General features: G+C 47.2%; 1 protein-coding gene across 4 annotated transcripts in view; it reads right to left on the bottom strand.

Moving 5' to 3' along the window:
- LOC144086803 (cyclic AMP receptor 4) overlaps positions 1 to 22,687 on the bottom strand; it is a 73,736-nt gene that overhangs the window by 29,120 nt on the left and 21,929 nt on the right. For 3 of the 4 annotated variants that reach the window (XM_077616928.1, XM_077616925.1, XM_077616927.1), the window contains exons 7-10: positions 19,246 to 19,335; positions 18,693 to 18,731; positions 10,076 to 10,154; positions 3,436 to 3,483 (exon numbers count right to left, since the gene is read on the bottom strand). In XM_077616928.1, coding sequence (XP_077473054.1) covers positions 3,436 to 3,483; positions 10,076 to 10,154; positions 18,693 to 18,731; positions 19,246 to 19,335 — 256 coding nt within the window. The remainder of the gene's footprint in view (positions 1 to 3,435; positions 3,484 to 10,075; positions 10,155 to 18,692; positions 18,732 to 19,245; positions 19,336 to 22,687) is intronic. The other variant, XM_077616926.1, reaches the window with a different exon arrangement.

Genomic DNA, 22,687 nt, shown 5'->3' with positions numbered 1-22,687 from the left:
GACTGGGGAGGGGGGGTGCCAATGGCCCCCCGGGGCCACCCTGGCGGATACGCCCACGATCGGATCCAATCTCGCGTCCAAATCGGACGCTAACGACGCTACAAATGAGCCGTAAGGGGCTCTCGTTTACGTGCAGTTTTTGCGCATACGAAAGGCAAGGCCAAAAAAAGTTTACGGGGGGAAAATATTTTTTTTTAAATAAAAAAAGCGAGGCAGCCTCGGGGCACGGCGTTCAGGGGCGGTGACACGCTTCCATTTGCTTGGCCGCTCCAGGCAAAGTCGACGCGGATCACGGGGCAAACTCTCGGGGAAGATAACGAGGACGCCACACACACACACCGGCAAGGACGCTTGTTTGCTGGGACGGCTTTTCCGCCACCCGACGGCGGCGAGCGCGCACGAGCGGGTGTGACTTAAATGCTCAATAGCGAACGAGCCGCTCGAAGCGGACGCACGCGTGATGGACGGCCCGGATACGGGGCGGTCCTGGTTAATTTGGCGCCCCGGGGCGGACAGCCCCTCTAACACACACACAATGTACAAACACGAGAATATATTATTTACGTTTATCAAATGCACGCTTAAATACAAACAGTGGTCTTCATTCCTCTCCCGTATTTTCCGGACTATAAGTCGCACTTTTTTTATCGTGTGCCAGGATTTGAGAGTATACGGCTTTTAGTGTTTTTTAGGCTATGCTTATCCCAAAAAAAATGTTAATATGTTACATGAACAGGTGTCTATTTAGGTCTGTTGCGGTCTATTTTACTTTTTAATGTACAATGTCTGTTCTTTGTTTTTGGTAAATGAAATAGCTGAAAAGGCAACTTTTACTACAGTGCGACTAGTATTTTTTGCCTTTTATTGTGAATTCTTTGGCTAGTATGACTTATTTACAGTAATGTATTAGCAAAAAAAATGTTTTTTGACCCGATAGAAGAGTAAAAATGTGCCAACGCACAAGAAGATTTAAATAACAAAATAGTTAACATAATTAACCTCATTCGAATTTGACGCAGATGTTTTAGATGATTAGATTCAACCTAAAAATGGACTTTTCTAGCCTTCCCTGATGCATAATCAACTATATTTTAAGAAATGTGTTACAGTGAGAAAAAAAACGGTATTGCCCCATTTTATTTCAATTTCCAAACGCTAGTGGGGTGGCAATACCCCCAGTTTACGCCCCTAAATTGACGCGCAAATGAGGCATAAGATTCTAGACGACTGCTAATATAGTTGGAAAAAAACTGGGGAGTGATTTACTGCGCCCCCAAATAGATTGCGCCTTGGGCAGTTGCCCACATTGCCCATAGCCAAAACCGGCCGTGTCCCAGATAATGGCTAACGGGAAGGCGGATGAGGACGACGGCCCCAATGGCTTCCCGTCGTTGGACGGGCGAGCGAGCGAGCGGACGAGCGGGCGGGCGAAGCACGCCACGGGCCCGCCGCCGTCTTGGCGAGCGCGATCGGCGAGGCGGTTGTTGTTGTTGTTTTAAAGCGTCGCGGCGCGTGCATAAATTCTCATCAATATTCATGCGCATGAACCTGGCGCGCTGGTTTATTCATGCCGGCTCGCTCGTACAAAAGTGACAGAGGAGGAAGGAAAGAGCGAGGGGGGAAGGGAAAGAAATGAGAAAGCCCACCGTAGGAGGGGTTGGGTTAGCTTGCGTACGTGTGTGCGCTTCAGTGTGTGTGCGCTTCAGTGTGTGTGTGTGAGCGCGTGTTTGCCAAAGAGGGGGAGGTGGCGCTTTGAGAGACAAAAAAACACCGCCGACTTATTTGCACTCTACCCGGGCGTGTGCGTCGTTGACACGCATTGACACACATGCGGAGGGTTACGCCAGTTCAGCCTGTAGTAATTACAACTGCCACTTAGGGGCAGCATTTACATAACCTTAACCCTAACCTGCCCTGCCCTGCCCTGCCCCACGCCACGGAATGCGAGGAGGGGGGGCCGGCCGGGCCGGGCTAGCGAGAATGACGGGTGACGTCAACGGGGCCCGATTTTGCCAAGAGACGAGGTGCGCTAATTAGTCGACGGAGTAGGCGCTAATTTAATCCGTAGCGGGATTATTCGCCAGGTCTTTGAAAATCTGCGTTTTTTTGACGTCGGGTGGAATGGGGGAAAAGCGGAGTCGGTCGACGCGCTCAAATTTTGGTTTGGAATTCTGGACGGGAAAATACGCTTGTCGGGAGGTGTCTTTGATATTAATTTTTGGTGCATGCAGATTAACGTTGAGATCATGCGATTGGAAATCAATGCTTTTAAGAGGATCGGAATTAAAATAGCGGGGAGCCATTTTCGATCGGGCTTTAAAAATGTATTGATTGACTTTAATTTTCACGTATGAACACGGCCACGCTTCCCGGCTGCAAGAGATTTACGTACAGGCGACAAAATAATCCGTAATCTGTTGGTTTTTATAGGTTTTCTTTAAAACAAAATAGTGAAATTCTACAAATTTCAGATTGTAACCTCTGAACTGGACAATGTTTAAGTAATGGAATGGAGTTTGAAGTCAAGCTTCTTGTGCAGGCCATATGCCATAATTCTTTCATCATTTGGGGCCAATAAAAGTTCTGCAGCGGGACCAACATTGGCCCGCCGGCCCTCAGTTGGACACCAAACGTTTTTTTTTTTTTAAACTGACTTTTTGGGTGCCATCGATACAGAATGGCAACGTGCAAAAATTAGGAAAAAGGCCTGCTTTTACAAGCATTAAAAAAATGGAGCCGTGTTAAAACTCCTGGAGGGCAAAAAAAATATTCCGGGTGGACTCCGCCCCTCCATTTTGTGTTGGTGAATAAATGTGGGAAATGGCGACTTTTACATGCACTGTGAAATGCGGTTAGAGCGCCGATACGAGCTCACCGGTTGAAAAAAAGGCTGGCAATTCTTTCCGCCGGTCCGTGGCCGCGCCGTTTATGTCAAATAGCGGCGGCACGGAAAACGGACAAAGGTTGCCTTTTACGGGCGCCGGCCGGAAAGCTTGTCGAGAGCCAATCCTTTCCGTGTGGCTGCCAAATGGCGAGGGGTGTCCAAACTGAGGCCCGGGGGCCGGCCTACGAGGCTTTGTACGAATGACAACGTCTCTAAATGATCTATCGAGCATCAGAAAAGCTGGCAATTTATTCACGGATAAATGAAAAAAGTGAAAAATATATGAAAGGACTTTGCCCCGCCCCCTCGCCATCCCACTTTGCCATTTGAGTGAGGTCAAAAGACGCCCCCGACACCCTCCGATTCAAACGCAGTCCACATTTACGAAGCGTACGTGCAAAAGCGCCGGCTCTATTGGGCCGGTCGAGAGGTCAAATGGCTCCCCGCTGTTTTTTTGAAACCGGCACGGCGTGACCGCGGGAGTTAATCCGGCGCGCGCTCCGTTTGGCACGTTCGCCGAGGCGGCGGCGGTCAAACGGGTCGTTCGTTACCTTTCGTCGCTCTCGCTCCGGGTTGAACGTTCCCAGCCACGACTGCATCTGTGGGGGGAGGACACAAAATGGAGGAGAGCGTTCAGTTTAAACGCTCCGCCGTAAAAACGGAGCGAGCCGTGAAGGCGGATTCAATTCCGGCGCGCCATTACGTCTCGGCGCCCTCGAGAAAAGCCACGCGGGTGTCAAAATAAATCGGAAAATGCCAGTGTTCTCTAGTATACGACGTTAGAATAGATCTCGATTTCGTGGATGGAAGTTTAGTGTGTGGGGCTCGCAGTTCCGGGGTCGAGGGTTCGAACCCGGGTCGATCATTCGTGTGGAGCAAGGGTGTCAGACTCGGTGTTTTAACGTCAACTTGATTTCACGTGGGCCGGACCATTTTAGATAATATTTAGATTTTTTTAATACATGGATTAAAAGAACTGGATTAAAAGCCCTAAATATTCAGTTTTTTATACATCTAAAACAATGTTTATTTGAGGTTTTTTTTAAATATTTTTAGATTTTACAAAATGATTTTTGAACTAAAAACACAGAAAAAATGGATTAAAAAAATGACAATTATTGATTTAAAAGGGGGAAAATCAGGAAATGTAATATACATCTATACTCTTCATTTTAATTTGATCCTAAAACAGAAAGTCGGCACTCATCATTTACTTTCCCGGGCCACACAAAATGATGCGGCGGGCCAGATTTGGCCCCCGGGCCGCCACTTTAACACATGCGGTGTGGAGAGTTTGCATGTGGCTGTGTCGATTTTATCCGGGTACTCCGGTATCTTGCCACATTCCAAAAAAACATGCATGCTAAGCTAATTGACAACTCTAAATTGCCCCTAGCTCTGATTGGTTGTTCTTTGTGGGCTCGTGTCCTGCGATTGGCTGGCCACTGTATACATGGGAAGTTAATTTTGATATAAAACAATGTTTAAACCAGATCAACATGCACTTTTCAGTGATAAATGGACGCTTTTCTCCTTTTTAGTGAGGCAAATTGGGTAAAATCTTGTGTATCGAGATAGCTTTGTTTGAATTGTAGGAGGGGAAGGAAAAAAAAAAAAGACATTTGAATGGGCTTTTTCGGGACTCGGAATCGGCGGATCCTGGAAACGGGGTGTCTCGCACTCCCGCGCCAAACTATGTGGCGGAGAGACGCTTTTAGCGCGGACGGAAAATTCTCCGTCCGACTCTGGCGCTATAAAGGGGCCGGCGTGGAGGCCAAATCCCGCGCTCGTTAAAGCCTTCGCGAAGAGGACGACGGATGGACGGGAGGGAGGGAGGGAGGGAGGGAGGGAGGGAGGGAGCGCTTCCCAGCCCGCCGGCATCCAAACGGGAAATGATCGGCATCCGCGCTCGCGACGTGACGCCGGGAAAAGGGGAATCTTTGAAGACGTATTAAAGGCAGCCGGCGAGGGGGGGGTGAGGGGGGCTAGGGGGGGCGGAGCAAAAAAATTGGAGCAAACGCGGCAGACGGCTTCCTCCGGAGAGAATGTGGGAATACTTTTCCTTTTGTCTCCTCTCTGGGGGGAAAGGCAGGGAAATGTCAACACGCGCACGTGCGCGTGCGTCCCACCGACACACGAGGGGGATTTGTAACGCTAGGACGGAGTTGGGGAGGAGGGGGCTGCTCGTCACAAGTTTTACGTAACGCCGGGCTTCAGAGGCCAGCCTTGAAAAAAAAAGCGCAGGAAGTTCCGTCGGGCTATTTATTAACGGCGCGTCGCCATGGTTTCTCGCCACCTCCGCCGCCGTCGTGGCGGCAAAGGCGAGCGCGACCGGCGCGTGCTGGCGAGGCGGCCCCCCTCGCTCCCCCCTCCCGGCGCCGTCCGAGCCGCTATCCGTCAGAATCAACAAACGCCGCCCGCCTGACCTTTGCCGCAATTTCTCTTAAGCGACGCCGCGGAGAGGCGAGCGCTCGGGAAGATTAAGTGTCGAGATGTGATGGAGGGACGGCGCGGGCACGGACAAATCACGTCCGTAAACAATGGGAGCGCACCGTAGGACCACCCTGTCGGACCCCATAATGGCTCCCCTGGCTGATTCCGGCCCACGTTTTCACGTGCGGGGACGACTCAAGTGGGAGTCGTATTAAAAGTAGCACACGTGGCGGCTTTTGCGTTCCCGAAGAATAGTGGCGAAAAAGAGGGAATGCATGCATAACAGGCCAAAAGGGTGTCAAATTCAAGGCCCGGGGGCTGCATATGGCCCACGGCACGTTTTTGTGCGGCCCGCAGGACTCCGACTAAGTCGCCACGCCGTGAGCGAACGTTTCGTCGACGGACTCTTCGTCGACCGGACATTTCATTGACGGACACTTCGTCGACCGGACATTTCGCCGCCGGCGTTTCGTCGCCAGCGTTTCGTCGCCGGACATATCGTCGACGGAAATTCGGAAGGTTAGTTGTTAGAATTAGGGTTAGGGGATAGTGGTTAAGGTTGGTAGTTAAGGTTAGGTCCGTCAACGAAATGTCCGTCGACGAAGCGTCCGTTCGACGAACTGTCCGTTGACGAAATGTCCGGGTACCCGCCACGCAAAGGAGAAAATCTTCAAGGGTAAATAGCCTATTCTGTTGTTTTGATGGCCACATAGTTTATGTGAATTGGAAATCTATCATTGTCAATTGCGAGCAAATGTGTTCATTTTGCGTCACTTTTTTTGCCACTTGCATTTTAGGGTGCCTAATAGGTCAAATTTGGGATCATTTATATTCATTTTCAGGGGCTTTGCTTCTTATTGGTTTGTCCGTTTCTGCTGATCTGGGGGCATTTCCAGGTTTCTTGGTTTATGGAGCATTTTAAGGTTCCTTATTCACTCATTGACTGCCATTGAAGGCGCCGTTTTGACGGGCGGCGGCCAAAGAACGAATTGGACATGGAGCAAAGTGCACTTGTGCATGCAATTGATCACAGGACTCACAAACATCTGGTTTTGCAAAAAAAAATGGAAAAATGTAATTCTGCACATACGGTATGGACGAGCTACAAAGCGGGCCACTTCCGGCTCGCAGACCATACGTCGGACAACCCCGACGAGTGGCTAGTCACCGTTTTATATACGTATACAGCGGCAGAGATTTTGCAGCAAGCTAACGAAGTGGCGTTAAAAACAATCCTTCCTTATGACCACGTGGCAGGCAAAAAAAAAGAGAGAGAGAGAGAGAGAAGCGATCACCTGTCTCGCCCTCTCGTATCTCTAAGCCTTCATTTTTTGCTCTCCCGTCTCGCTTCACCTGTCTCGCTCGCCCTTCACTCCGCCGTTTTGCATCCTCTATCACATTTATGAAGAGCTGCGCCTTTATCTCCCCCTCCGCTGCAGGCTGTCTCACTTGAAAGAATCTCCCAAAGCTTTGAAAGCCGGGGAAGGTAGGTGGCGCCTGCGAGCGGGGGAGGGAGGGAGGCGGGCGGGGGGAGGGAGGGGAGGAAGGGGGGGAGAAGAGGCGGCGACGGCGCGGGCTGGACCGAGACGTTTTCGCAAAGCGAGATTGCGGGAGATAATTAGCGCGTAGCTCATTAGTCTTCCCCGTCCGCGTCGACGCCGCGGCTTTAAAGAAATAAACACCGAAGGGCTGCGTGCGGCGCCGCAGCCAAATTCGACGTAATTTACGATTCCTCCGCGTTGCGCGGCCACGTCCAGACTAAAAGCCTTTTGAGATTCGCTTTTTTTCCCCGTTCATTTATCTCGTTTGACCTCTAACGTGGCGCGGCCGCTCATCCCTCCGTTTTCGGTAGCGCCCGGCGGGCGCGTCCGTACTTGCGTTCGTTGGGTACGCGTGGCGCTAATGATGTGCGCTAACATCGTTAGCGCGTGCCGCGGACGTACGGGCGAACCGTCGTTAGTCATGTTGCGAGATGACTTTTATCGTTGGTAAATTGGCGAGCTTTTGATGGTTGCTATTTTTTTTCGCTAAGATTGTTTAATTGCTTTATGAAACAGACGTAAGCTAACGGCGTCAGTGGCTAATGGCGTTCGGGCTTTTTGCTAGCAGAGCATTTAGGATTCGTGTCGTGGCAATTTGCGAAGGCGACGTCGTTGGCTCGTTGAGTTAGCATCTTAGCAGCTAGTTTGCGGCTAGGCGATCGTTTTATTTCTTTACATTCCATCTTTTCTTTCGTGTTTGTAGCGCCAGGAATATGAATCTACGGACAGATTTCATTTGTCGGTTGGGAACACTTTCAAGAAGACACAAGTGCAACGGCAATTCTCCAGCGTGTGCCTAACTTCAACGTGATTGGCCATCTCCCGCTCGGATAACCGTCAATCAAAGGTCTGCGCAGACGGACAACAGTTCAACGGAAATAAAGTATTGCAGCATATTTTTATTTGGTTTTTAGTCCCAGGTTTATCTCTGCTCGCGGGCATTTCTAATCGATACGCCGTGAAAGAGTTTGTCGGACGATTTGACAACTTTTTATCAGGCCGCTCATCCTTTTTCTATTTTTGGTCCGCCTTCTTTACAATCGACATAAAGCCGCCTCGGCAAACAAATGCGTGACGACTGCGGGTTTTAAGACGAGGCTGAAAAAAAATACCAGTTCCAAAAGTCTGGCGAGGTTTTGGGGAATTAGTCCTGCATCTCAAGCCCCTCACAATTATAAATGTGTAAAAATATCCGTTTATTAACCAGATAATGACATAATTATCTGTACCACGGACATTTTCTGACCCCTAATTCGGTTTTCCACGTAACAAAGTTATTATTTTGCTCTCTAACGACGACACTATCAAATCATGTCAAAAAATGAAAAGGTAATTTTACATGTAGTAATTTGTAGCACCTTTACTGATGTATTTTTTTGCTTTTGGGGACAACGAAGTCAGGAAATATTACGGTCGCAAAAACACAAAGTCACGTTGCCCCCGGCAACACATTTGGAAGAAAAAAAAAAAGGGAACTTTGTTGAAAATCCGCGGCAATTGAGCTTAGCGTAAAGCCTTGAAAAGGTTCAAAATGGGCCAAAATCCCATTTGATTGAATGGGCCGCCTGCGATTTCCCCCCACAAAGAGCCGGCGATGGCCGCTTAGAGCTCCCTTGCAATTCCCGCTAAAGAGAAATCCTAAAACCTTCTGGACCCGAGCGCGCCACTGGGCTCCGTGCCGTCATATTGCGGGAATGTCAGCCATGTGAACCTTGCGGAATGCCGCCTACGGGCTTTTCCGCCGCGCCCTGGCGCTGGAAAGGAAGGCGGCCTCCGAGCGAGACGCATCGATCCATTCAAAGCGCCTGCTTGGTCCGCCGCGCAATCGTTTTTTTTCTCTTTTTTTTTTTATAAATAAAACGTTGGAGGAGCCCGTATGTGAACAAAAGGCTGAAAGACGGGAACGTGGCTTGTTCGCTGGATATTGTGCGCTAAAGAGGGAAGAAAATCAAAGGCATTTCAAAAGACTCGCCGCTGCCAATCATCTACCGTTCGATGCGTGCTTTGGCGTCTTGTTTCGTGGAAACTTCAGTCACACGCCACCCAATATTCGCATTAAACGCCAGCCAAGAGCGACAGAAGTTTCAAATCCTGACCTAATGTTCTTCGCTCAGTCAAAAACGAGACTTACGGCTCAAACTATTCACGATAGGAACTTGGTCGGACATTTAAAGTGCGGCCCGGGGGTCGGAAGTGGCCCGCTATGGGGTCCGATCTGGCCCGTGGGGTTGTTCTGCCTTGTAGCTCAGTACATAAAGAATTAAAAGCTTTCATTTTTAGCGACAACGGCGCCGCAAAACCAGAAGTTTGTGAGTTGTGTGAGCACAATGACACTTTGCTCCATTTGCTAATGGTTCATTCGTCAAAATGGCGCCTTCCATGACAGCCAATGAGTCCATAGAGCCTTAAAATGCCCCAAAAAAGACATGAATTCACTTGGATATGCCCAAAAATCAACAGGAACCAACAAACGAACCAGAAACAACCCGGGAAGTCCCTGAAAATCAATAGGAAATAATCCAAATTTTATTGGAAGTGACCTGAAACTACCCTAAAATGATGCTCATAAAAATGATAGATGTCCAATTCCCTTCAACTGGTGGCAGATGCTCATGTTTTGGCGCCATGGATGGCGCTAGATGACATTTTGCAATTCGTAAAGTTAACTTTTTAAGCCGACAATAAACTGGTCCGACCAACGTCACCATCTCGTTAACATTAATGCGGTCCGCCAACCGAACAACTCCTTTAAGAATATTACAATTAACATTAATATCAAACAAAAATGTTGTTTCGATCGCTTCTTACACGCGCCGAGAAAATTCACAATGAGGAGAATGAACCTTGTCGATAAGCATTTTACAAGCTAAAATGGAAATGTAAAAAAAAAATGGATTTTAAAAATAAAAGCCAGGGTAAAGAAAGGTTCATTGGCGAGTGCTGGCGAGACGGCAAACTTGGACGGACACAAAAAAAAAAGAAAAGGAAAAAAGCCCGCGGGCAGGTCAGACGAACCTGTCGGATGAGCCGACCGAGGCAAATGATTCCAAATGTCAGTTATTTATAGGCGGACGTCCGCTCGGCTAAGTGCCGGCGTTTGCCTGGGCTCGCTCGCTCGCTCGGGCGCGCTTCCGCCGCGCGGCCTCGTCATTCCACGCGCTTCGGAAAGGTCAGCGAGTACGCGGGCGTACGCGGCCCGACCAGCGCCGCCACTTACCCGCTTATTTGCCACGCAGATGATTCTGGCGTAGCAACAGCTCATCAGCAGGATGAGGGTGAACAGAGGCACGTACCATCTGCCGGGAGAAAAAAAGGGAAATGTGAACGGAGAAAAGCCACGAACAGCAAGGGTGTCCTAACTTTTTTTTCTTTTTCATCAAAAGGCTGCTTTCAAAAATATCAAACGAAACCAAGGCCAAATTGAAAACGTTCCACTTTTAATTGGAGAAGAGAGTATTGGAAGGATGAGGTTTTTAAGTGTTAGCTCATTGGTTGCCATTGACGACGGTAGATGTCCAATTTATTTTGACTGGGTAAAGGGCCAACTTTTATTTGTAAACAGAAGATCGCTGCCAGCCCTCCGTCAAATAGGATTGGACGTCTATGCCGTCAATGCCAGACTTCCTAGTTGGAATAGTGTGAATGTTAGGGTCACGAAATAATTGTAAAGATAATCATTTTGGCGATAAAATCAAATGAAAAATGAATGAGTTGTTACCCCTGGATTACATGGGATGAATGAAAAATTCGACATATATATATATATATATATATATATATATATATATATATACTTAAACACAATAATGAAACAAACTTTCCAGAACAAAGAAAAAAATGTCCAGTGACTGCAAAAAAAATAACATTAAAAAAAAAATCAAGTAAATTAGCACCAAGATAGCTCAATTCGTCATACTAGATTATATTTATGTAAGTTTAATCATTGTAAAACATAATTGGAAATCATGGAAAGGTTTAAGTGACGATCTCCCTCTAGTGGTAAAGCTGAGAATCACAATAAAATGTAGGTTGTACTCGAGCATCTTGTGCGGACCATATTCAATCCTAATTTCCCAATTTGCAACGGGCCGTGGTTTGAACACACCCACTTTCATTCCAAACGTATAAAAGCTCATTTAACCTGCGAGTGCTCTCCGGTTATACTAACGAGCATTTGTCGGATCGTTACCTCCTATTTTTTTCCCCCCTCACAACAATTGGCCCTGAGGACCAAAAAAAAAAAGGGAAAATAGTTGCCCACCAATAGCGTGTAGATCAGAACATATATTTTTCTTGAGTTCTGGAGTACTCTCAACCGAGTATTTTCCGCTTTTACGGCGCCGAGAAACATTCTTGATTAATCTGCGCTTTCCATTCAACAGTCAAGGTCAAAATAAGCGCCTTTCAAGACGCTCTAAGCTCCGCCCATTTGAGGTAAATCACACTCGATTGTTGCTTTTGAAACGGCGAAGTCCAAATTTATTCGGAACCTTGGCCAAGTTTGAGGCAAAATTACTATTCATACCTTTTCAAAGTTGCAAAAGCCCGACAAGGCGCAGTATTTTGATATTAATGAAATATGATGGCATTTGCATAAGAATTCCTTGACAATCTCAAACCATTTTTGGGGAGCAGACGAAATAGGAAAATGAGGTTTTTCGCTTTTCTTTTCATCTGTACGCACAAAAATGAAATGAAAATTGAATTTTTTTTTTAAAACCAAATTCCAATCCGGTTTGATTCCATTTCGCCATCTGACAGATTTTCCCGGGTCGCCATTTGTGGTGAAGTAGTCATCTGGAGCGCTTTCCAAACTAAAAAAAAAATATCATTAGCATTGAATTTCGAAGACTTTGGAGTACCAGACTGACTGACCACTCACACGCCACTTATCCGTCATTCACGTGGATGCTTAATTAAGGTCGCCTACACCGCTTGTTGTGTTTTTTCGTTTTTTTCTGTCCTTTTTTTTTAGGCAGGCGAAACCCGACGTGCAGAAAGACAAAGGCGACAATCAAAGGGAGGAAAGACCGTGTCGGCTATTTCTGACCGGATGAAAGGAAGCGAAGGGGGAGGAGAGGGAAGGGCGACGGTGGCGGCAACGACGGCGGCGGCTTTGTCGGAATGGCAGCTTTGCGTTACGCAAGCTCTCGGGAGGCGGCGCGAGCTCGGAGGTGTTTCAACCTCTCGCTGTAATCACAAAACGGGGCCTTTGTCTCTTTGCTTTGATAGGCAGCTTCGCGGACGCCGCTCGTCTGCCCTGCCAAAAAAATACAAAATACAGCCCACGGCGCCGGCTGAACATTTTCAGCGGATGACGAGTGACGCTATAAACTAGGCCTGTCGCGATAACACTTTTTAGCGGGCGATATATTGTCTCGTGAATTATTGCCTGGATCGGATAATATTCTAAAAATAAAAATAAACGCCTATGTTATGGCAACATAGAAGGAATATTTTCGAATAGGCGAGAAAGCCAACGGATGTTTGGTTCTCGGCCAATTAGAGCCTAATGATATGCACGTTAGCTAAATTTATTTATTGCTAATCACATTTTTCATAATGGGTGTTATTTGAAAGCGCTCTTAATTTGGAATTTGACGTGTGGGACATGGCATGCTTTATTTTGAAATGTTGACGCTAAGCCACTCACAAATGTGGATTTGTCTTTTATTTTTAGATTATTTTATTTTTATTATTTATTTGATTACAATTGCTGTAAACCGGCAAGTTATTAAGTTGAAAGCGTCACATTTTAACCATGAAGATTGCATTTTGTAGAAAGTATTGCTTCAATACAAGGTTAAAATGGTTAGCGGTTCACCATTAGCCTGTAGCAATGCTAACGCCATAAAATGTTTAATTAATATAGATGTATTTTTATATTTGTTCGAATGTTATCGCTACCCTTCATTCCGAAAGAAAACTGAGTCTCATATCCGATCAATCGGCAAAGTTTTTAATAAGCAGGCGATAAATCGCAGGCGGGAAAATTGCCGACCTCTATTTTGATTTATCGTGAGATTAATTGACGGATGGCGTACTGCGACAGGGTTACTATAAACGTTTACGGTGAATTCCTCGAAGTCGCTGTTCAATGCGCCGGAACGTCCGCGCCCGAATGCGGCTCGCCGACCTTGAGCGGGAACCTTTTGCGGCCGGGAATAAAGAAGGGCCCGCCGTTAAACTGTCGCCGTGGTGAAAGTGGCCCAAAACGCCGCCGCTGTTTTGTCTGGGACGTTTTTACGTTCTGACGGACGTTGCGCGAGTGGGCGTAAAAAGTCTGCGCCGGGATGGAATGTCTTTTGCCAACGTTCTTGCTAAGCGTGGAAGTGACCAAAACCAGAAAAGGATGGCGTTCTAAAGAAGGGTTGTCCAAACAGCGGCGCGGGGGCCAAGCGGGGCCCGCTGGCCGCATTTACTGGCCCACAGAAAATCGGGAAAATATCATGAAATATGAGTCGCCCAATGGTGGAGCGGTTAACTCGACTAACTTTGGGTAATGAATGAAAAATGAAATATGGCATGGGACAAGAAGCTTACATTCACCCTACATTTGCTAGCACTTCTCTACTTTAACACTAGATGGAGCTAGAGATCATTAGCTTCGGAGTCACATATTGAAATCAGAGGAAACTGCAGAATTGTTGTATTTTCTAACGTCGGAGAAAAAGTACGGTAAAAACGTGGACAAAAACATCAACAAAAAGGTAAACACCGTCTGTGTTTTCGGCGTTCAAAATAAAAAACTGACATTCGAACAAACTTGGCATCGACGGAGGGCCTCCGAATAGTCGGCGGCGCTATTTTCGCAGCGGGGGACGCCGTGGCTTCGTGTGCGTTCCCTCTAGTCGGCTTGGAAACATCAATAAACAAAGAAGAGCCTCTTTTGAAAAGCCGCTTGTGTACGGGCGTGCACGCGGGTTCAATAATGCCACGGGACAATGATGAAAGCGTTTCAAGGGTGGAGGTGGGGGGGCCACGGGGGGGGGGGGGGGCGTCATGGGACCTACGCCAGCGTCACCTCGTGTGATTTAATAACCCGCTCTCCGGAATAAACAGCGTCCAATTACGGTGGCGCGCGTCCCATTAATGACGGAGGGACGGGGTGGGCGGATGGCGGGGAGCGCCATGGGAGGGGGTGGCATTTTTAACGCTACCGAGCGAAGGGAGGCGAGGGGTGGGGGGGGCGGCGAGGAGGAGAGAATGACGGGCGGCGGCTACAAAGTGCTCTAATTAGCATGATAATGATCTGCCATTAGAGCGCCGCTCTACAGCTGCGCCGTACCCGGAGTCGGAGCGAGCCGGGAAGGAAAAGAAGAAGCACGTGGCGAGCGGGCTGGGGGTGGATGGGGGGCGGGAAGAAAGGGTATGGTGGTGGTGGGGGTGGAGGGTCGGGGTGGGGGGGCGGAATATCGGGGCGACCGGAGGATGGCGGGTCGGGGAAAGAAAGCAGAGAAATTAGAAAGCGGCGCTAGGTGATTAAAAATAGAGCGAGCACGGCGTAAAGGGGCTGACGGGAGATGAATGTCTAAAAAAAGACGGATAACGCAGAGGAGAGTTGGCGGGAAGGACTACGGCGAGCAAGCGGAGGGGGAGGGGGAGGGGGAGGAAAAAGAGAGAGAGAGAGAGAGAAAAAGAGAGAAAAAGAGAGAGAGAGGCGCTTGAAAGTTGGAGAAAGATCTTCAGAGGCACGCGTGCAGATTGAATCCCTCCGCCTCCACCGCCGCCTGGCGCTGGCGTCCGCCCCGCCAGGCCCCGCCCCTCCCCCTTACCCCGTCCCTCCCTCTGAAGTGAAGGACGCGGTGCGGATGAAAGGAGCCTTAATGGAAGCGCTCAGCGGAAGATGAGAGTGCAGCAGGGACCCGTCGTTCCTGGTTAGCGTTCCACCGAGGCGACTCAACTTTGACCCGCCGCGCCGCCGGAGATGGCGATCTAACCTGTTCAAGCGCTCGCGCAAACTAAGGCCGCGCGGGTTAGCTTTCTTTGGTCCCGACTCAAAGACAATGGACCCTTTCTTTGTTTCTGGAAGGAAATTTTTCATGTCGCCTATCTGGTAAACATCGATTTTTTTTTACACGATTTCCACGTTAGCCGACATACTGCTAAGCACAGACCGTGATGCTAACCACACAACATTTCCCATGAAGCCTCTGGCTGCAGAATCCTCTTACGCCAGCCCAAAAGGCGCACAACTTTTTCCGTTTAGTCCCAACCAAACGGGTCAGGTGTGAATACACCCTTAGGTGCCAACCCATTCTGAAACCACACAGCATTTTTGCACACGACAGGCTTCCGTAGCTAGAGGCATGATGGGAAATGTTGTTTGGTGAGCATCGTTCGGTGATTAGCGGTACGTGGGCTAATACGACCATGAGACGGGATGTCTACTTGGAATTTGGGTAGGCACCCACGTAAAAACCATGCAGAAAAATAGACGTATAAATGCCGATACAATTAAACGGAGGACAAAAGAGAAAATTTCGGTGATTTTTGGTTCCATTTTTAACCATACGACTCAGCCATTAACTGAATAATATTTGCAAGTAGCTTATTCCTGGGACCCTTGTAACGTGAAAAAGAATCGCATATTTGGGTCCAGACCAATGAAGGCTAACTATTCTTTCCTGGGTTTAATACGGCCTAAGAGACGAAAAACTGAAGAAGCAAAAAAAAATGTTGAAAAATCTCTCAAGTATAAGCCGTAGGTCATGCTTTAAAAAAATTGTTCCTGGAATTAAAGCTTCTCTAAAAATGTTTCCCGGAAAAAAATCTTCAAGACGAATAACATGGATGGAATCAATCAAGTCCCTTTCAGACCTACGAAGACATCCGCTAATGTCGCGGTATTTCTACCCGCTTTGCGTAAGCGCAATTTGCCGGTTGGGCTGACACGGACATTAGCCGGAACATTAGCGTCTCGCGACCCGGTCGGTCGCCAGTCCGCCACATTAGCGGCTCGCGGCTACGTCTGAATGCGGCAGGTGCGTGTAGCGCTACGTACGCGCTTCCAGACGTAATACGCCGGAAAATCGGCGGGTGACGCGACCGTGACGGGAACGCGGCGTGCGACTTTTTGTGGGAAGAGACGACAGAGATTAGCCACGGAATCTTCGCCACATTTTGCGTTAAGATGTCAAAATGAGCAGAAATGACGATCGGATGCTGGGAAATCAAACGCTGGCCGACCTGCAGCGGGAATGCAAATTGACGACGAGGAAGCGATTGGTAGTCGAGCGGTGTTTTTTTGAGCGGAGCGCCGGATTGTTTTCATCTGTTCATTTTTTGCCATTTTCCGTGTTCAAGCCTTCCTTTAAATGGTGAATAAACGTACACGTTGAACGCTAACACACGCCTGGATTTCCCATTTTATGAACAGTGGCATCTATAAATATGCTCGCTTAGTTACGATGACCGTAAAGCTATTCCGTTCAATTGAAAAGGGGGGACAGTAGGATCGTAAAAGTGATTAGCGCGTGACTTCAGTATTTTAGGGTGACTAATCAGTCAGTTGCTATTCCAAAACTAGTTGTATACTTTTGGTATGACAACATGGCATTGGAATCCATATCGGGAGTGCAAATAAGGTGTCAATAGATTCAATTATGCCTATCATAAGATGTTACTTAAAATAAGGAAAACAAAAATACAATCTGGTTACAGCCCCAAGTAAAAATCTAGATTTGTAATGAATTCCACGCTATATTTACGGCAAGTCCAATCCATTTTGACTGGAAGGGACGATTGAACCAATTTCCATGGCGCCTTCCCATTCACTCCAATCTTTCAGTGCCATCGACTGGTCGCAAATGTTCATCTTTTAATTCGATCATTCCCGCACAACCCGAAGCCCACCCCCAAAAAATAGCCGCTAATTCACGCACCAGAAGGTTTAACATTGACGCCCCCCTGGGTCAAGAACGGCGACTCGGCCCCGACCCTTGGAAATCGGGCGCCTCGTTGGCGGCGAGCGCGACCCGTCACCGCGGCGTGCCGGGACGGGCGCTGATGAAGATACACGGCCGGGAACGAGGGGCCATCCGTTTCTCTTAGGCTCATCTCCCATCCTAGCCGCCGCCTCCCACCCTCCCTAACTCCCTCCCTCCCTCCCCCTCCGTCTGAGTTATGCCTGCTCTCTCCCCCTCACGCTTTCCATCTTTCTAATTTTCACCTTTAATGCGGCAACCTTTCGCCCGGCCGGCCAGCCGCCGGCGGCGGCGGCGGCCCGGCGCGCATTTTAACGCGGGTGCTTCCTCCTTGACGGGCGCTGCCTTGGCCTCTAATCTCTCATCTGGTTTGATGTAATTAGAGCTAATGATGATTCCCTGATCCTCTGAGCGCCTCGTCCCCCTGGGCCACAACAGCGAGGAAAACTAGAAAGAGCCGGGGAGCGCACAAGCGCTGATAAAAGAGACACGGGCTCGTTTAGCGCCGCTGATAGCGTGTCGCGGGCGGGCGTGCGCGTCAATGCGTGTGTGCGTGTGCCCTGTCTACGTGTGTGTGAGTGCGCCTTGCTACGTGGCGGCATTGTGTGCGCTTATTTGTTTAGAAAGATTGATTCCCTGCTGATGCCGCGAGCGGCAACGCAATTACCTTGCCTCGCAGCGGAGCCCTGTCGTGTGTGTGTGTGTGTGTGCGTGGGCGCGTGCGCGTGTAAGCGTCGGAGGTTGATTGGCGGCGCGCGCACGGACTTAGGGCCGGCTGCGAAAAGCGTCAAGCGAGAATAATCCTTCACAGCCTTCCCGAGCGCTTAAAGGGCAGCCCGACTAAAATGACACGCTGCTTCTCTGGGCTTTATTTCAATGTTTTTCTGGCTTTAAGTCGCGCCAGCTCGAGAATGCGCAATGAGCGGGGAAACCGCCGCATACCAGTCGGACGCTCGCCATAGGTCGGGATGGATGGGCGCTATTTTGAGATGTTATCAGAAATAAAGGCTAAAATAATGGTAAAATGGAGAATAGAAGGAAACAATATTTGCGATAAAAAACTAAACATATAGGTATTTATGTACACAACACACATACACATGTATGTTTATGTACATATTCATATACATGTACATGTATATATTCATATACATGTACATGTTCATATATGTACATGTATATGTACATGTACGTATATGTACATGTACGTGTACGTATATGTACGTGTACGTATATGTACATGTACGTATATGTACATGTACGTATATGTACATGTACGTATATGTACATGTACGTATATGTACATATGTACATGTATGTATACGTATATGTACAGGTACATATATATACACATGTACATGTACATATACGTACATGTACATATACGTACATGTACATATACGTACATATACATACATATGTATATAGTTATGTATATATGTAGCCATGTGATTTCTTTGTGCCCCTTCCAGTCAAAATGGCAGTCAATGAGTTCATACTAAAAATGCGTTTAAAAAAAAAAAATCAATCTTTCTTGCCTATTGCGATCCTCTGTGTAACATCCAAAAGTGGACGCATTTCATGTCGGCATTTGCAGCTTTCGATTTTTCTGAAAGCGGCCCTCAGAGTAAAATGTTTGGAAACCCCTAGCGCGAGCCAAACGGTGCATTTCCAGTCCCGTGGTAAAATGGAATGCGGGGAGTGGAAAAAGAGCAAAAACGCAAGTCAGAAGAAAAATAAATAAATAAATAAAACATAAAAAAAATACCAAGACTTTTTAGCCTCACGCTGAGGGGAGAGGAAAATAACCCCCGGGCTCCCCTCAGTACGCAAGCCTTTACATTTTCCCGCTGAGACCCTCCACCCCTACGGTAAGCTTTGATGGCGGCGCCGAAAGGGTCTACTTACATCCCAAATCTCCAGGCTACGTGATCGTCTGTGATCCAGCTGGAGGAAGAGAGATGGAGAGAGTTAGAGAGAGAGAGGGGGGGGGGTTACGGCGGAACGAGAACGAGAGCGGAAGGGAGGCTCGTGACTGCGGATGGCGTGGGGGGGACGGCGAGGGAGGGGAGGGGGCCAAAACGCTGCGCAGCTGTAGCTATTAATAAGCCAAGAGTGGAAAAAGAGCGCGGCGAGCCTGGAAATGAAGGCTCCGTCCCAATTTTCATTTGGCGTCCGGCTCTCTTCGGGCCCCGCCGTCGCGTGCTCTTTTCCCTCGGCCCCTTAACGACTCTCCAAACAAACAATGATGGCTCTCGGGCTCGCCCGAGGACCGGGCGTTTCCAAATGTTTAAAGATGAGCTGATAATTGGCCATTTTTATCCAAAGGAGGAGGGAGGGAGGATGGGAGGGAGGGAATGGAGGAGGGGGGGGACGCTTAGGAGGGGAGAAGGAGCCCGGCGAGAGCCAGAAGGAGGTCAAAGCAACGTGGCGGCGAGATGACGGGCGTTTTGAGACTCACCACCAAGCTCCCGCCGGGCCGTAGTGACCTTTGAGAAGCGGCAAGGAGGACATGAGCAAGGGCGCCCCCCACGCCATCGCATGGTAAAACCTGATTTGGAAGAAAAAAACACACACAAACAAAAACATAAGCGTTTTATTGCCAGAAATGTTCTTTCCAGGCGGCGGAAAAGTTGATTAGCAAAGCAATTGCTCATCTTTTCCATCAATTGTTTTCATTGACGACAGCATGTCGTCTCCATAATAGTCTGCTAAATTCAACTGTTTCCAAAACTGAGATTGATGCTTTCAAATAGGTTGGAAAAATTGTCAAAATTAAATAAAAAAAAATCATGCTACACATATTATTGCATGTAATTAGCTGGATTGGAAAAATAATTTTTGGGACAAAAAAAATCTACTTCATCCATTATGTTTTAATTGCCTATTAACAGCAGGATTAAGGAAAAAAATTAAACCCAAAAAATATAACATGCTTGCCTGAATTATGTTTTAATTGCATGTTATTAGCAAGAGTAGGAAGGAAAATTCCAACAATTTACAAAAACAAAAAATATAACATGCTGATTGATTTTAAAAAACATAAACCCATATTAGCTCACCATTTTCAAAAGATCTTTGTTTTTAAAAAAATCTATATACATTTCAAGACTGAAATTCTGCAGTTAACGTTCCAGCCAATAAGATTCATTCAATTTCAACACTCAACGGCTAAAAATTTCGACGCTATTAAGACCGTAGAGACAGACACTAGTGACTAAGGACAACGAGGTAGAATTTTCTAATCAAAAAAGAAGGCCACAAGAACGTTTGACACATTAATCCATCATGGCCGTTGGTGCGGGATCACGTGAAAACTATAATCTGGAAGCAATCTGGGAAAAGATGTGAATATGTCACGCACGTGGAAAAGCCAGCGTGTTCCTTTCCGTATCTTCACTCTGCGAAACGCTTGTTGAAAAGTGATTGTTTTCTGGCTCCTGCCTTGTGCGGAACTAAGACTCAAATGGCGTTTACCGTATTTTCTCGCATATGAGCCCTTAAAATTGTTGAATTTCACAATTTCTCTCGTATAAAACGCCCCCTGATTCACAATCTTTGATGAATCGAAAGGATCGTCTGCTGGATTGCACACGTGTTGCCTGCATGAAGACCACATGTGTCAAAGTGGCGGCCCAGGGGCCAAAACTGGCCCGCCGCATCATTTTTTGTGGCCAGGGAAAGTAAATCATGAGTGCCGACTTTCTGTTTTAGGATCAAATTAAAATGAAGAGTATAGATGTATATTAAAGTTCCTGATTTTCCCCCTTTTAAATCAATAATTGTCATTTTTAATACATTTTTCTGTGTTTTTAGTTCAAAAATCATTTTGTAATGTCTAAAAATATATACAAAAAGCTAAAATAAACAGTTTTAGATCTATAAAAAAGTGATTATTCAGGGCTCTTAATCCAGTTTTTTTTTTTTAATCTAAATATTATATCTAAAATTGTCCAGCCCACGTGAAATCAAGTTGACGTTAAAGCGGCCCGTGAACCAACCCGAGTCTGACACCCTTGATGTAGACAAATTCAAAAAGGAAGTCAGGTGAGCAGTACAACCAGGAAGTGTGTCCGTAACGGTCTGGTTTGTCATCCCTAGGTAAGATAGCGGCGCCCTGGGCGAGCAATGGCAGGCACAAGTAAGTGAGTTTTTTCATGTTTTATGCAAGATATGTTTTTTTTTTCAATTTCATTCATAGACGTTAAAATAATATTTTTAAAGCGTTTTATCTGTTTATCTTTTCTCTATTTTGAAATGAATGACGCATTGTCTTGCGTAATGGCGTTTCTTGTCACACTGCAGTTTGGAGCATGACAAGTCTAATTTATGCGCATATAAGCCGTAGCCTTGATTCATTCAGTCATCATATTTTTAGCGACAAATACGGTAAATGTTTGTTTTTGTTTTTTTAAATAAACTATAGTAACCCCCATTTGAAAAGAAAGGCTGCTTTATTAGATGGGACGTCTCCCGCCGAAGCACAAACAGGAGTTCCCGTCTCCCTTAGCAGGTGTTGGCGTAATTAAATTTGAGAGCTCAGCTGGATAAATGATATGGGAAGAATCCTAGCAAGGCAAGAATCTACTCAATGTTTCGGGGTTTTTTTGTGCATTAATCAGCTTAGCTTTCACGGCAACATTTGAAGAAAGCTGAAGGGGCTAAAACTGCTTATGTTTGAAGGGGGGGGTTGGTTTGGGTACACGGTCGGTTGGTCGCCGGTCTTTTGGTCGCCGGTCTTTTGGTCGCCTGGAAGGTTATTGATAATTACCATTTAAATCGTTGCTCAAATTCCCTAAATACAAACTGTGAATGACTATTTAGTCATACTTAATGCCCTGGTAATTATTAGGCTAAAGAAAAGCTCCAAATTTCCCGGACTTTTATTGTTTTTTGTTGGAGAACTTGTTAAGACCCTGACTGACGTCGCTTCTTAAAGGGACAACGCATGTACATACAAACTCTTCTACACTCACACGTCGGCTCAGTGAAACTGCTCATAGCCATTGTTGGCTTTTATTGATGCGTAGATCGTGTTGTTTTACCTTGTTTTGTCGCCGGTCTTTTGGTCACCCGTTGTCGCGGTCCGGGCGACCAAAAAACGGCGACCAAAAGACCTTGAACAATCGACCGCACACGCTGAAAAAAACACCCAAAACAGGATATTAACAAAGTAACACATAACTAGTGGTTTAATAGTAATAAAATGTGTGTAATATAACTAAAATTGGGCGGTGTTGTGTGCACGAGTATACTTCATTACCCAGAAAGCCCTCTTTTTGCCCGCGCATGCGCGTTGTGCGTTTCCTGGTCAAAACTCGTCTGAATAAATCGTTCAGTGCTCGTAGATATAGTAGTTATACACGAAAGAGATGCGGCAAAAAAAGACAGTGTGCTACAATGATAAACAGCCTCTCATGGCCACCTGGCTTGGTCGCATCTCAAAATTTTGCCGGTCTTTTGATCACCCGCTGTCGCGGTCGGGGCGACCAAAAGACCGCACGCGGTTGGTTTGAGTCTAAAAATAAAAATAAAAAATGAAAGAAAAGAACCGCCATATGTGCATGTGTCAGATGTGACAATCTGGTAGTGTCTTTTGGGTTTGTCCATCAATACTTTCAAGAGCCGGTCAATAGAGTGAAAGTCCCACCCTGACAGCTTCCGAGCGTGGTCAATGGAGCAGACGCGAGCGACGGGGACGAGACGCCATCGCCATCCCGTGCCATCCCTGCGGTCCTAATCAACACGCGCGCACTAACGCGCTCTTTTTCCATTTCACTGCATTTGCCGCCTCTGCAGCCGTCTGATGGACACCAGCGCGAATATGTGGGAGGCGATGGCGTAAAAAAAAAAAAAAGTGCCGGCTGGTGGTTTAAATAGACGGGGCGGCGAGTGTGGGTGAG

The sequence above is a fragment of the Stigmatopora argus genome, chromosome 13 (genome assembly GCF_051989625.1).
Source record: "Stigmatopora argus isolate UIUO_Sarg chromosome 13, RoL_Sarg_1.0, whole genome shotgun sequence".
In the NCBI taxonomy this organism is placed as follows: domain Eukaryota; kingdom Metazoa; phylum Chordata; class Actinopteri; order Syngnathiformes; family Syngnathidae; genus Stigmatopora; species Stigmatopora argus.
This window is presented reverse-complemented; position numbering and strand designations above follow the sequence as displayed.